This window comes from Vigna radiata, unplaced genomic scaffold (genome assembly GCF_000741045.1).
Source record: "Vigna radiata var. radiata cultivar VC1973A unplaced genomic scaffold, Vradiata_ver6 scaffold_189, whole genome shotgun sequence".
NCBI classification, from domain to species: Eukaryota; Viridiplantae; Streptophyta; class Magnoliopsida; order Fabales; family Fabaceae; genus Vigna; species Vigna radiata.
In genome coordinates, this window is record NW_014541997.1 from 305,586 (window position 1) to 319,070 (window position 13,485).

At 32.4% G+C, this 13,485-nt stretch overlaps 1 protein-coding gene across 1 annotated transcript; it reads right to left on the bottom strand.

The window, feature by feature from the left end:
• Positions 1 to 3,365: 3,365 nt before the first annotated feature.
• LOC106778793 (uncharacterized oxidoreductase At1g06690, chloroplastic) lies at positions 3,366 to 9,823 on the bottom strand. Its single transcript, XM_014666789.2, has 10 exons — positions 9,289 to 9,823; positions 7,580 to 7,671; positions 7,473 to 7,513; positions 7,222 to 7,386; positions 6,872 to 6,894; positions 6,675 to 6,746; positions 5,986 to 6,153; positions 4,773 to 4,855; positions 4,630 to 4,692; positions 3,366 to 3,650 (listed from the first exon to the last, which is right to left on the bottom strand). The coding sequence occupies exons 1-10, from the start codon at positions 9,506 to 9,508 to the stop codon at positions 3,465 to 3,467; spliced, it is 1,113 nt and encodes a 370-aa protein (XP_014522275.1). The 5' UTR covers positions 9,509 to 9,823; the 3' UTR covers positions 3,366 to 3,464.
• Positions 9,824 to 13,485: the final 3,662 nt, after the last annotated feature.

Below are 13,485 nucleotides of genomic sequence, written 5' to 3' on the forward strand. Positions count from 1 at the left end.
CTGGGGAACCCTCGAACGAAGAGGGAGGAGAACGGCGCTAGGGGCGCCGGTGAGGAAGCATCTCCGCCGCAACTCGCGACGACCGTCTTAGGTGGAGGCAGCGGTGGCAAGAACTCTAGGTGGAAGGTGTGCGTTCTCCTCTCACACATGAAAAGGGGCGAGATCTCAGAGGAGGGCGGTGGTGCACGCGGCTGGCTAAGGCTGCAGTGGCGACCGGGGAGAGAGGAAAGAAAACCCTCAAATAGAGAGGGAGGAAAAAGTGCAGGCGGTGAGAGTGGTTGCTTCTGGGTGTTTTGCTCGGAGGAAGAGAGGCTAAGTCTCATTATCTGTATATATTCTCAGTTTGGGAGATTAATTTAAAAATCATAAAAACAATTTAAATCCACGTCTAATGAGTCATTATGTGCCACCTGTATAGAAAATGACACATCCTTTTACCAGTAAAGACATTTTTAACGCCGTTCAGAAAAATTAACGGAATAAACTTGATTAATCTAATTTTTCAAATTTAAGAACCAAATTGATCATTTTTAAAAAACGGGGACCTATTTGAAGAAAACCAACAAAAATAGGGACCACCGAATCTATTTAACCTTATATTTATAACAAACTTGGTACATACATTTTGTATGCATCAGCTTGAGGGGGAGTGTTAGATATATTATCTTTATTTTATATTTATCTTTTATCTTTATCTTTTATCTTTATCTTTTATCTTTATCTTTTATCTTTAGTTAGTTTGTTATTGTTTCTTATTTGTATTTTGGACTTAGTTCATATTTCTTCTATTATCAATAGAGAACTCTATGTATGTATTTAATTCCCAAATATTCTTTTTCACTATATTCAACAAAATATATATATATATATATATATATATATATATTATATAATTAAAATATTTTATTTAAATAATTATATTATATAACTTAAATGTAAAAATGAATAGGTTTACAATATGTATTAATCATTGTAACTTGTGTTATGTATATGTGTTATTATATTATAAATTTTGGAAAGGGTTCCACTAGCTTATATTTTTTACAATTTAAATTTTTGAAGATAATTTTTTTGGAAACTACTTTTTAATTTTTGAATTTCAATTTATTTATTTATATTTTGAAATTTAACCATGAAAAAAATTCAAACAAACAATAATTTTAACTATGAAAAACTTCTGAAGAGATTTACAAGTTCAAATCAAACTTTTAAATAGTTTAAACCAAACTAAAAAAATTATTTAATAAGAAAATAAAAATTAGATTCAAATATGACAATTTCAACTAAAATTTAAACTTTGACTTGTTAAGTTCTATGTTGACCTGACCTGTTTTCAACTATAAAGAAGAGAAAAAGTACATGTATTAGTGATTGGTTAGTGGTGCAAGCATGGTTCATTAGTCTCACAACACATAAACACGTTTCTCCTTTTTTATCACAAAACTCATGGCTTGATTGGCGGCTTTCCCGAGCAACACATTAATCCATTATTTTATATCATATATTTGTAGGTATACGTGGAAATTAATTGGAGATGATTTTTGATAATTTTATGTGTTTAGTTTAAGTGATGTATAATTATTTATGATTTTTTTAAAAAAAATAATGAAGTGGTAAATGAGGAGAAAATAATAAATTTGTGTAAATTGTTGATATATTACTAATTTATATATTTAACGTTATTGTTTAAAATAATTCTATTTATTGGATGCTTTTAATATATTTTATAATTATTATTCATAATTAATAAATAATATTTTTTAAGAAATAGTTTCTTTTTCTCAACTAATTTTTTCAAAAAAAAAAATTATATTTTGAAAAGTATATCTAGGAAAATTTTAACATTACACTCCACACAATCTATCAATTATAGTTAATTCCATCAAATCAATCATATTTATTAATACGTTTTTTTATTAAATCCATTATCTTTCTATTAAATTAAACCATCTCATTTTTTAGTTTTTCAAACTCTAAATCTATCTTTCACTTTCAACCTCTTCAAATAAACAAAGCATTAAATAACATTCAATTCATCCACTTTTATTGTGCATAACTACATTTTTACTTTTACTCTTTCAACATCATATAATTGACATCACGTACGTTATGCTTAACATAGTACGTAATTATCTCTATTTATTACATTATTTCCCTAAACACTTTTTAAAATTAAATAAGACACCAAAATGATCTTATATTGATTTTCTGTTTATATATATGTAGAAATTAAAAAATATATTCAATAATGTGAAAAGTGGATCGTTGACATTATCAAGTCAATAAGTTCCTTTATTAAGGGATATATATATATATATATATATATATATATATATATATATATATATATATATTTAATCTTTAAATTTTAAAGTAAAATTAAAATTTATTTTTGTTTAATAGTTTTTATTTTTAAATTTTAAAAATAAATAAATATAATCCTCTTAATACATTTGTGTTATTTTTTTCTGACATTTTATATTAATATTTGTGCTCTTTACACTAATTCAAATATTAGAAAAAAATATCATTTACTAAGGAAAATAGAATAAATTTATTGTACATGATTTAGTTTGGTTTTCCGTCTTTTTTGTTTTTTGGTTATTTGTTTTTCTTTTAATAATATTTTTCATATAATAGTAAATGATAAATGTTCTTTAAAATGATAAAATAGTTGAGATTTCAAAATATATAAAAATGTCTAACATGAGTTTGTTAAATAGATTTCAAAATATATAAGAATGTCTAACATGTGTTTATCAAATAATTTTTTTCTAGTTGGAAGTCTCACATCCATTGATCAAGTTAATTTAAAATATATAAATGAATGCAAAAATCACCTTATAAGTTGGTATTTGTAGGATTGTATTAAGTTTAAAGTCCAAATTTGGTTTGTTGAACGTATTGTTCCTCTCCTATCGCACCAATATATATACCTCGAAGTGAAAAAAGTGTATTAAAAGTCTCACATTACCCAATGATAAAACTAGTTTAGAGTATATAAATAAATTCAAAGTTCACCTTAAAAATTAATTTTATAAAATTAATTTAGACTTAAAGTTTAGTTTTTAAGATGTCTTATAGACTAAATAATTATAAATACAGGACATGATAAATTATTCAATGTTACTCTCTTCCATACAAATTAAACCTAGGGGGATTACAAAAGTTAATAGGTAATGCTCATTAACAAGTTAAACTCCTTTTGATACTCGTTTCAAATTAAAGAGACTAAAGCCTCAAATAGATATATACTTTTAATAATACATAGTATATGGCTGAATACATAAGAAATAAAAATAAGATAAAAGAAGTGAAACTTCAAGTTAATTTTAAAAATCATATTATGCATTTGGTAAAATAAGTAATCAACAAATAATGTGAGCTATATTAATAAACATATATGTTTTTTACAGTTGATTTGGAAGGTGCATGCAGCAACCATTTTTGTGTTTAACAATATTCTAGAGGTTTTCTACTGGAAAACCAATGACAGGCTTAATTTCTGAAGCCAAACTACGCAGCTCAGCCACCTCTTCTTCAGTTAGTCTCCACCCAAGTGCACCTATGAATTCCTTAGCTTGTTCTTTTGTCTTGGCTCCAGGAATTGGCACAACATTGTCTTGTGCTACCAGCCAGTTCAGCGATACCTGACAAAAATCATTTCAAATGTTATAATAATTTTATCCACAGTATGAACAAATCATAATATATAAATGAAGTGAAAACTTCATTTTATAAGCTATTGTGAGATTAAAATAGATATAAACCCACTTGTTAACATATCTAAATCCCACACTTAAGATGTTCATTCTTCATGATAGGATATGGTTGAGTTGTTGAGAAGATAAAAGACAAAAGACTCGTGTTTTAATTTTCTATATTAATCATTTATTTACAAAAGTGTCACATTGTTTCCTGTTTTCAAATATTTGTACAAGAAACACTGAAAATAACTTCGTTTGTTTTCTCTATACTTTCGTAAAAAAAAAAAGACTGAAAATAAGATGTCATTTAGTGAAAACAGAAAACAAAAGCAATTGTAAGCGCCCCCCAAATTGTTTATGCATAAGTTTTAGAGAAACAAATGAGTTTAATTTAGCATAGCTTTTAAAAAAGTTTATTCTCATTTATTTTTCTTATTTACTTATCACATGATAAGTGTTTATGAAAAAATTATCTATATTTACCAAAGTCACAAATCATAAAGATCAAGTAGAAAAAATATACTTTGTTCGATAAGTTTCCTGGATTAGACTTCTCTAGAATAAGAAAATTCATAAAGTTACAAATTAACTTATTGGAAATCCAACATTGACTATCAATAAAGTCAATTTATAATATTTGAATACAAATCTTACCTTAAAATCAATTTTATAAGATTGAATTAAGTTTAAAGTCTATTTCTTAACATAACCCTTAATGAACTAAAGTGGCTATAAACTAATCAAGAATGGCGCACCCGTTTTTAATTTCAAACCTTTATAAGAGTAAGATCCTGATATTCAGGTTTGGTGGTAGCATGAAAAGTTAGTTGTAGTGTCTTTACTATTGCCAAAGTAGATAGAAAAATGGTGCAATATTTCAAGTTGTTCAACTTATAGAATGAAATTGAAGAGCAGCATGAACCTGTGTAGGAGTTTTATCGTACTTCTCTCCTATTTCAGTAATCTTGTTTAGTAAAGGTTGGAGCTGCAACAAAAGTACACACTTGAGGAAGTAAGTAAATTGGGTGAAAGTTATCAGATCTGAATATATCAGAAGAGAACTACCCTTGTTAAGAATTCAGGAGTATAAATTCTGCCTCGAGGCCCACTTGGTGGTTTATCAGGAGTGTACTTTCCACTTAGAGCACCTGTTCAAGATAAGAATGTTGCATAATTTCATTGGATGGAGTTGGAATACATTAGATAACAACCAGAAAACCTGTTTAAGGTAAGGATGTTTGGCATGAAGTATAAAGCATTTAACTGCATGGAGTCTGAATATTATTACAGATATGGTTTTTATCTTATGTATTATGCTTTTCAAATATTTTCCTGAAAGTAGGTTAACTCATACCAGTTTCAGTGTTTTTGCATGAGAATTAAAACTGCAGTTTGAAAAAGGAAAATGTTTTTTTGACACCACTTGCACCAGTTGACAACCCACTTTTAGGGATATTTTGCTCGTTAAAAAAGTTAACTTATGCATTTATAAAGAAAGAACTACTACTACTAACCGATGTGTTTAAAACTCTAACTAGGGAATGAAAACGAGCAAAAAAATTAATACTTCTATTGAAAATCATACGAGTAGATTGAGCACATTTTCATTCATCTCAATACAAGCTTTCTACTTACAATTTCTCAACCAGTGCTGTTAGGTTTCTGGGTATGAAACCTAACAACAACACACTCACTAGACAAAAACAGTAATGAAAGAATGAGTTTTTCTATTATTCACAGTAATGGATTCTCTGTACAATCAAGTTCTAGGGGCATAATCCCCTTCCCAGGACTAATGCGCCTGTCTATGCAATCAATGTTCAAAAACTCCCCTTCTAACAACATAACAGAGTCCTATTTATATAATTCATCTGTCTATTCTATCCTAAACCCATTACCCATTATATCCTATCACCCAATATCCTATCAAGTGCCATAAGGAAACTGGTTAGCATTTGCCATAATTATAACAATAATAGTAATAATTCATGCAAAAGTTAGGCCAAGATGACAAAATCCCGGAAGAGGGGTGCTGCATTGTTTCAAGTATCAAAAGATCAAGTTCCTATGTTTCATGTCAGAAGGTTTCCATGTCTCAATATCAGTAAACCAAATTTTGTGCCACGTTCAAGTAACTAAACTTTAATAAGCAAGATTATAATTCATAAAAAATACTTTTCTTATGCCTATGTGGTTATGGCAGATATGTTTAATGCAAAATTGAAAAAACATTATAAAAATACACAGTAAAGATATACAAGAATGAAAAGGAGTTCACCTTGAGCAATTGGTGAATAAGCAATTATTGTAATCCCAAGTTCATCGCAGGCAGACTTTACACCATTTTCTTCAGGGGCACGGTAGATGAGGCTGTAGTTTACTTGGTTTGAAGCTAATGGAATACCTCTCTTCTTCAGCTTCTCATAAGCCTCACGGAGTCTCTTTTCTAATTATATAGAAAAGATAGATGTTAACTATTTGTGCTGATAGAACTAGAAAAGAAACAGCAGAATAACATTGTATTTTCAGAGATTCTGCTGCAAGTATTGTGTATACCAACAACAGTGGCAGGCTTGAACATAAATAGTAGAACTCTCCAACCAATTATCAGATTCTCCGAAGATTCCTCCTTTGATATGCCTTAATAATCATCAATGTAACTAAGTGCTTACTAACAAAGTGAAATGCTAGAAATACACTTTCCAACACCTTTTGTATACACAATCTCTTATTGGTTAAAATTCATTTCAAACTATAAAATCAGAAGAGATGATCATTGAATAAGTCCCGAGACCGCCCCAAATTTCTTTGATCTATAATACATTCTAGCTAATAATCTATATTATATCTAACATCCTCCAATATTAAGATGTCAAAGGTTAAGAGATTTCCCATTTTACAGTACAAGTGTCATGATTTTGCACAATATTTAAGACTTCAACACTAATAATAGCCATAAAGATTTACCATTATAGTTTGAAACTCCAACAGCCTTCACAAGTCCCTTTTCAACAGCATCTCCTAGACCATCAATATACCCTGAAAGGTAAAATAATTGAGGAACTAAGCATTCTCTTAATCTGATCATAAGTAAAGATACATACGGTTCCAAAAGCCTTATTAAATGAATGGTTCAATGAAAAAATTTTGATACACTGTGCAACCTTCATTTCCCCAAACTCCAGGCCTGAAAAGCAGGAAATATATTATGAACAAAGGGTTTTGGATAAAAACTAATAGAGGATATTACACTTATACTCTTGAGATTTTTTCAAATTACAAAAGACCCCAGTTCTCTTAAAATTTTATACAAACTTATCCTACGTTTTAAGAACATTACTTTTGCCACAATTCCTTACATTACACATGCACCTTAAGTTGTAAAAACATTATAAGGGAGAACATGTAATGATGAAAATAATAGGGAGTGTAATTGTAATTTGAAAAAATCTCAATGAATGTCATTGTAATATACTCAAATTAATATCATTAGACAGGCTCATAAAATACTGACCAATGAAGCTGATAAAGATCCACTGAAGTCAGTCCTAATCGACAAAGGGAATCTTTAAGAGCCTTGAGAACACTTTGACGGCCGAATCTCCATGGCAGTGCAGCAAACTTGGTTGCAACAGCAACCTCAACATCTGGATCCTTTTCTTTTCTTTCCTTAATATATCTTTAGATAACAAACAAATGGAACCACCAATGTGAACCTTTCATAATTGCAAACTGTTTATGAAAATCATGTAAGCTCATTCATACCTTCCAAGAAGAACCTCAGAGTTTATGGCTCCTAAAGCAATCTGAAAAGAAGAACATCTTTGGTGAATTTAGACTCATCAAAGAATTCTAGAAAAAAGAACACTCACCCCAGAGCCATAGACTTCAGCAGTGTCGAAAAAGGTTAGACCTCCATCAATACTGGCATTGAAAGCATCTCTAGCAGCCTTTTCATTCCTATCTACAATCACCACATAGCCATAATGAATACATTCTAATCTAACTTTGTTCATTTAAAAAGCTATTTCAATCCATTCAACTCAAAACACCATATGCATTATCTGATAGAAAAGGCCACTTCATTGTGTCTCAAATCTGCAACTTTTATACATTATAATCAAATGACATCTTGAGTAGAAATTAGAAAGAATTTTTTAAGATAAAAAGCAAATAAAAGTCTAACAGAAACACAAACAAGTAAAAGCTTTGTAATAAAATCAGTGCCCAAGATTAACTAAAAAGTTTGTTACATTAACTACCCATAATATTAACATTAATTTGGAATATCTATATTTCAATCTATTGAATAATACTGATGCAAAACACATCTTGACCTTTTTCCAACAATAGAACTATTAATAAATAGCCAAATATATAGGGGAACACACCTTTAAAATTTAGCTAATAAGAAGGAGAGCCAATCACTTAAATATTCCACCAAGCATCCCATACTACTCGGTATATGGGCACCCATAATGGGCGCCCATAATACCAAGTTCCTATCACCCTCTTTATCCTTTTTTTACTTATTTTCTTCACTTTCAGTTTGTCAGCATATCAAACTCCAGTGGTAGATATAAGCTCAACACAAAGTAAGAGAGATTGATTACAAGCAATTAATTTGGTATTATCAGTCTCAGCATTAAAGAACTTGGACAAGGGTATTTTCTGAACTGAAATGTTTCATTTTCTAGCTCCAGTTGTTTTAGGTTAGACCCAATATTATTGGGGATGATTTGCTTGAACTATGAAATCATGTGTTTGAATTCTTTACAGGTCAATTCTTACTTTCACATTCACTTTTCTCAAATTTTTTGCTTTAGTACTTATTACTTATCACCTAGACCTTAATGATACAAACACTTGCTATAACACTAATATGTTTTCAAGCAAGTGATCTTCTTCCATAATCGTTATCACTCTCACAAGCCAATTTTACCACAGTAGCCAATATATTAATGCAGATAAACGTGAAAAATATTACAATAACGTCATTAACATGGGATTCCAATTCTTTCCCATCACACCTCCTCATTAGACAACTTCCGAAGATTATGGTACAGAAGCTATACACCTAAAACTGGTTTCAGACAGCAAATAATGTGACACTCTCAGGTTACAACCAACAAAGAAAGCAACAATCCTCAAATTGCTGTCAACTTCCCCACCTCCACCAAATGAATAGGAATTATTGCATATTCCAACAATTATGCTTCAAAATCAGTTGACAATTTAACTTCAACATTGAAAGCTATTTTCCTAACATGTGCAACTCACAGCCTCCATCATTGACCATTAATAGAAATAAAAAAAGAAGGCTTAAATATGTTGTTTTCCTAAAAATACCACAATGATTTTAATGTCTCTGCAATGGCTGTGTATAAAATTTCAGACTATTAATCAATAAGAAATTATAATAAATATCAATTTCAAGATCATTATCTCAAAAGTCAACAACATTTCCATACAAGACAATGTAAATAGCCCTTACACTTGATGTTAATACTTTTTACAATTGTGATATTTTCGAGAAAGATATCCCCCAAATAAAAAGAAAAAGTGGAAAAAGGAAAGTTACCATTCCATTCCAAATCGTTCCAGTAAGTGGTATCACCCCAAGACCAAGCTCCAATTCCTAACCTTGTGACCTTCAAATCAGATTTACCCAAATTCACCTTCTCCTCTGTCACTGTATTAAGAGTAGAAGAACCCTCTGAAGCAGCAGCAGTAGCTCTTATTCTGTGAACTCTTGAGTGACACATCACAGCAAAACAACTACTGCTAATATGAAGGGCCATGTGAACAAAAAACCAGTTCAAGTCCAAAACTGGGTCTGTGGCTAAGAAATTAAAAACGCAAAAAATCAAATCTTTTATTGAAGTTTAAAAGTACACAACTTTTAACACAAGATTTCAACAAATATGATATCAGGATGACAACTAAGAATCTAAACGTTCCTTGGAAATTGACGGGGAAAAAACCAAAATTACGTGAAGAAAATAAGAAAATTTTGCAAAATTTGTTGAAATGAAATGAAGAAAGTGAAAAATTGAGCATTCTTGGTTGTAGAAGAATGGTGGGGATGAAATGATACACGTCATTGCAATCCACTGGATGCAGACCGTTGAAAAGATCACTTGTGGACCCATTTTCATATTTTGTACTTTCAAATTATCAGAAATCTAAATGGTGCTGCACCATTGGTATACGCCTATTTAGTTTTTTTCCTCTTTAAATAATATAAAAAATATAGAAAAATAAATACTTTTGTTTATATTAATTGGTTTTTGCTTGTAATATAATTGGTTTTTTCTAATTTGTTTATATTAGAAAGTGAAAATGCTTCGTACATAGAAAGTGGAAATGCTTCATGGATGCTTTAATTTTAAGAAAAGGTTTAATACCTATTTTAGTCCCTCCTTTGGGAGGGTTTGTTCAAAGTGGTCCCTCCTTTTTTCAAAAGTTCACTTAAGTCCTACCTTTTGCAAAAACTGTTCAAAGTGGTCCCTCCTTTTTTCAAAAGTTCACTTAAGTCCTACCTTTTGCAAAAACTGTTCAAAGTGATCCTTTTTGCTAACGGCGTTAACTTTCTTAACGGCACACTTTGAACAGTTTGAACAGTTTTCTACCTTTTTGCTAACAGCCAAAACGTTACACCTCAGCAAACTGTTCAAACTGTTCAAAGTGTGCCGTTAAGAAAGTTAAGGCCGTTAGCAAAAAGGACCACTTTGAACAATTTTTGCAAAAGGTAGAACTTAAGTGAACTTTTGAAAAAAGGAGGGACCATTTGAACAGGTTTTGCAAAATGTAGGACTTAAGTGAACTTTTGAAAAAAGGAGGGACCACTTTGAACAGTTTTTGCAAAATGTAGGACTTAAGTGAACTTTTGAAAAAAGGAGGGACCACTTTGAACAAACCCTCCCAAAGGAGGGACCAAAATAGGTATTAAACCTTAAGAAAATCATGTGGATAATGCAACGATTATTGGTTATTAATTAAAGTTAGTTTTATATTATGGCTTGTATTGTGTATAAATTCTTCTATTTTGTCAAATACATAATCGTATTATTCAGTATATCCTCTCCTGCGTTTCTTTATGTTACATTACTTTTCATGTACTCTCCCTTGCATGCGTTTTGTGTTACAACACTATGTCATTCTTTCTGCTTTGCTATTAGTGGTATCAGTAAGTCTAGGTTTTAGGAAGGGGCCTATAGGTGTTCGTGTTTGGTTAGAGTGTGGCTGACCAAAGAAGAAATTTAAAGAAGAGAGTTCTTGAAAGCAGTTAGAAGACGGTGATGGCAGATTTGTCCACTACAAATCTTCCTATTCTTATAAAAAAAATTGAAGTAGATGGAGCACGCAAATGAAAATGTTGTTTAGAGTGCAAGGTGTGAGCAGTGTGGTGGAAGGAGCGTAGCCTGCAAAAGAAGAACAAAAAGAAGAGTCTACGAAGAAGGACGACAAAGAATTGCTCATCATTCATCAGTGTGTGGATGATACACACTTTGAGAAGATCCAAAATGCGAACATAGCAAGGGAAGCATGGAATATTTTGGTTCGATGTCATGTTGGAGGAGAAAAAATAAAAAAAGTTCAACTTCAAACCTTGAGAAGGCGAGTTGCTGCAAATGGAGGATGGTGATAAGGTCAGTGATTATTTTAACAAGATTTTGACGTTAACGAACCAAATGAAGAGTTGTGGAGAGAAGCTTAATGATGTGTCGATCATGGAAAAAATAATGAGATCGTTACCCAAAAGATTTGACTTCATCGTAGTAGCTATCGAAGAATCAAAAGATCAGGAAAAAATTAAAAATCGAAGAGCTTTAGAGCTCTTTAGAGGCTCACGAGATGCGGCTTCTTGACAAAGAACCTATCAGACTTGATGATCAGGCCTTGAGGGTGCAACATGTTAATGGCGATGGTAAGAAGAAGTTCAAGACTTGGAAAGGTAAGCCTACGACACAAGGTAAATGGAAGAATGATAATTCTGCACAAAGGAAATGGAAGAACGATGAAGCTGATGAACGAGAAGGCATACCTGGTTCTTCAGACAGAAGAAACAACACTAATCATCGCTATAAGAAGAAAGATAGACGGAACGTGGATTGTTTCACATGTCAAGAGATGGGACATTTCTCCTATGAGTGTTATTTCAACGAGGATAGGTCTTTCAAGAAAGATCAAAGCAAGGAGGCACATCTGGCGAAGGAGGAATCAAACACAAAACCGTTGATACTCATGGTTACAACATCTCCAGAAAACGACGAAACACTGAGTCAAGTAAATAAGTCTTGGTACTTAGATTCAAGATGTTCAAATCACATGACTTGTAACAAAGTGTGGATGTTTAACGTAGATGAGTCGAGGAAAAGCAAGGTAAGAGTAGCAGATAATAGCACGTTGCAGGTTGAAGGCATCGGGAACGTGGTAGTAAAGAAGAAGAATGGAACGCATCTGGAGTCATGCATTATAGTGAAGCAGACCAGAAGACCCTTCAAGGCACATCTGGAGATGAGATCGAAGGAACGCCTCGAAGTGGTTCACTCAGACGTATGTGGTCCACTGGAGACACCAACACTTTCAAGAAACCGTTATTTTATCACCTTTGTCGACGTGTTCAGTCGTATGACTTGGGTGTATTTCATAAAACTAAAGAGTGAAGTCTTAGAAGTATTCAAGAGGTACAAGAAACAGGTTGAAAATGAGAGTGAAAGGTAGATAAAGTTGTTGAGAACCGATGGTGGTTGAGAATATACATCGCATGAGTTTGAGGAATATTGTCGTGCACAGGGAATAACACATGAAGTGATAGCCCCTTATACGCCACAACACAACGGCTTGGCAGAGAGACGAAATCGAGCAACCATGAATATGACAAGGAGTTTGCTTAAGGAGAAAGGTGTGATACGTGAATTATGGGGAGAAGCGGTGGCAACATCTGTGTATTTTTTGAACATGTGTCCAACCAAGAAGTTGCCAGAAGACATCCCACATGCGAAGAGGTCAGGTACGAAGCCCTCTATTAAACATCTAAAGATATTTGGTTCGTTGGTTTTTAGTCATGTTGCAGAGCAAAGGAGGACAAAGCTTGATGATAGAGGAGAAGCTATGGTGTTCGTGGGTTACCATTCTACTGGAGCATACAAGTTGTACAATCCCATTAAAAAGAAGATGACCATCAGAAAAGAAGTGGTGGTTCTTGAAGATGAAAGCTGGAACTGGGAAATCAATCAAACAAGCATGAAGACGTCAGAGATCGAGACCAGAATCAACAGAGTCCAGAATTGAACAAGTTCATCTGAGATATCAACAAGGCCGAGAAGACAGACGGTGAGACCTTCTCGTTTCACAGAATTTGAAATGTACTCTAATGCAGGAGTGGATGAAGAGTGTGACATAGTTCATCTAGCCTTACTAGTGGGTAGTGAAGCAGTGAATGTCAATGAAGCTTTGTCACAACCACACTGGAAGAAAGCTATGGAGGAAGAGCTGAGGTCTATTGAGAAGAAAAAAACCTGGAAGATGGTTGATCTACCACCTGACAAACAGTGTATTGGTGTGAAGTGGGTCTTTAAGACCAAGCTGAACCCGGATGGCACATTTCTAAGCACAAAGCTCGGTTAGTAGCAAGAGGTTTCTTACAGCGAGAAGGAATTGATTTCAAAGAGGTGTACACGCCTGTTGCTAGGTTAGAAACCATTCATGTTGTAATTGCTATTGCATGTGCTAAGAAATGGCCATTGTTTGCTCTTGATGTAAAGTCTGCGTG

What these genes read in the sequence shown, in the direction of transcription:
- LOC106778793 (XM_014666789.2), bottom strand. Translation starts at nt 9,508, where the DNA reads ATGGCCCTTCATATTAGCAGTAGTTGTTTTGCTGTGATGTGTCACTCA. An exon ending in GATCTTTATCAGCTTCATTG is followed by an intron (nt 6,895 to 7,221) that starts GTCAGTATTTTA and finishes CCTGCTTTTCAG; the next exon opens with GCCTGGAGTTTGGGGAAATG. An exon ending in CTCCTGAATTCTTAACAAGG is followed by an intron (nt 4,693 to 4,772) that starts GTAGTTCTCTTC and finishes CTTTTGTTGCAG; the next exon opens with CTCCAACCTTTACTAAACAA.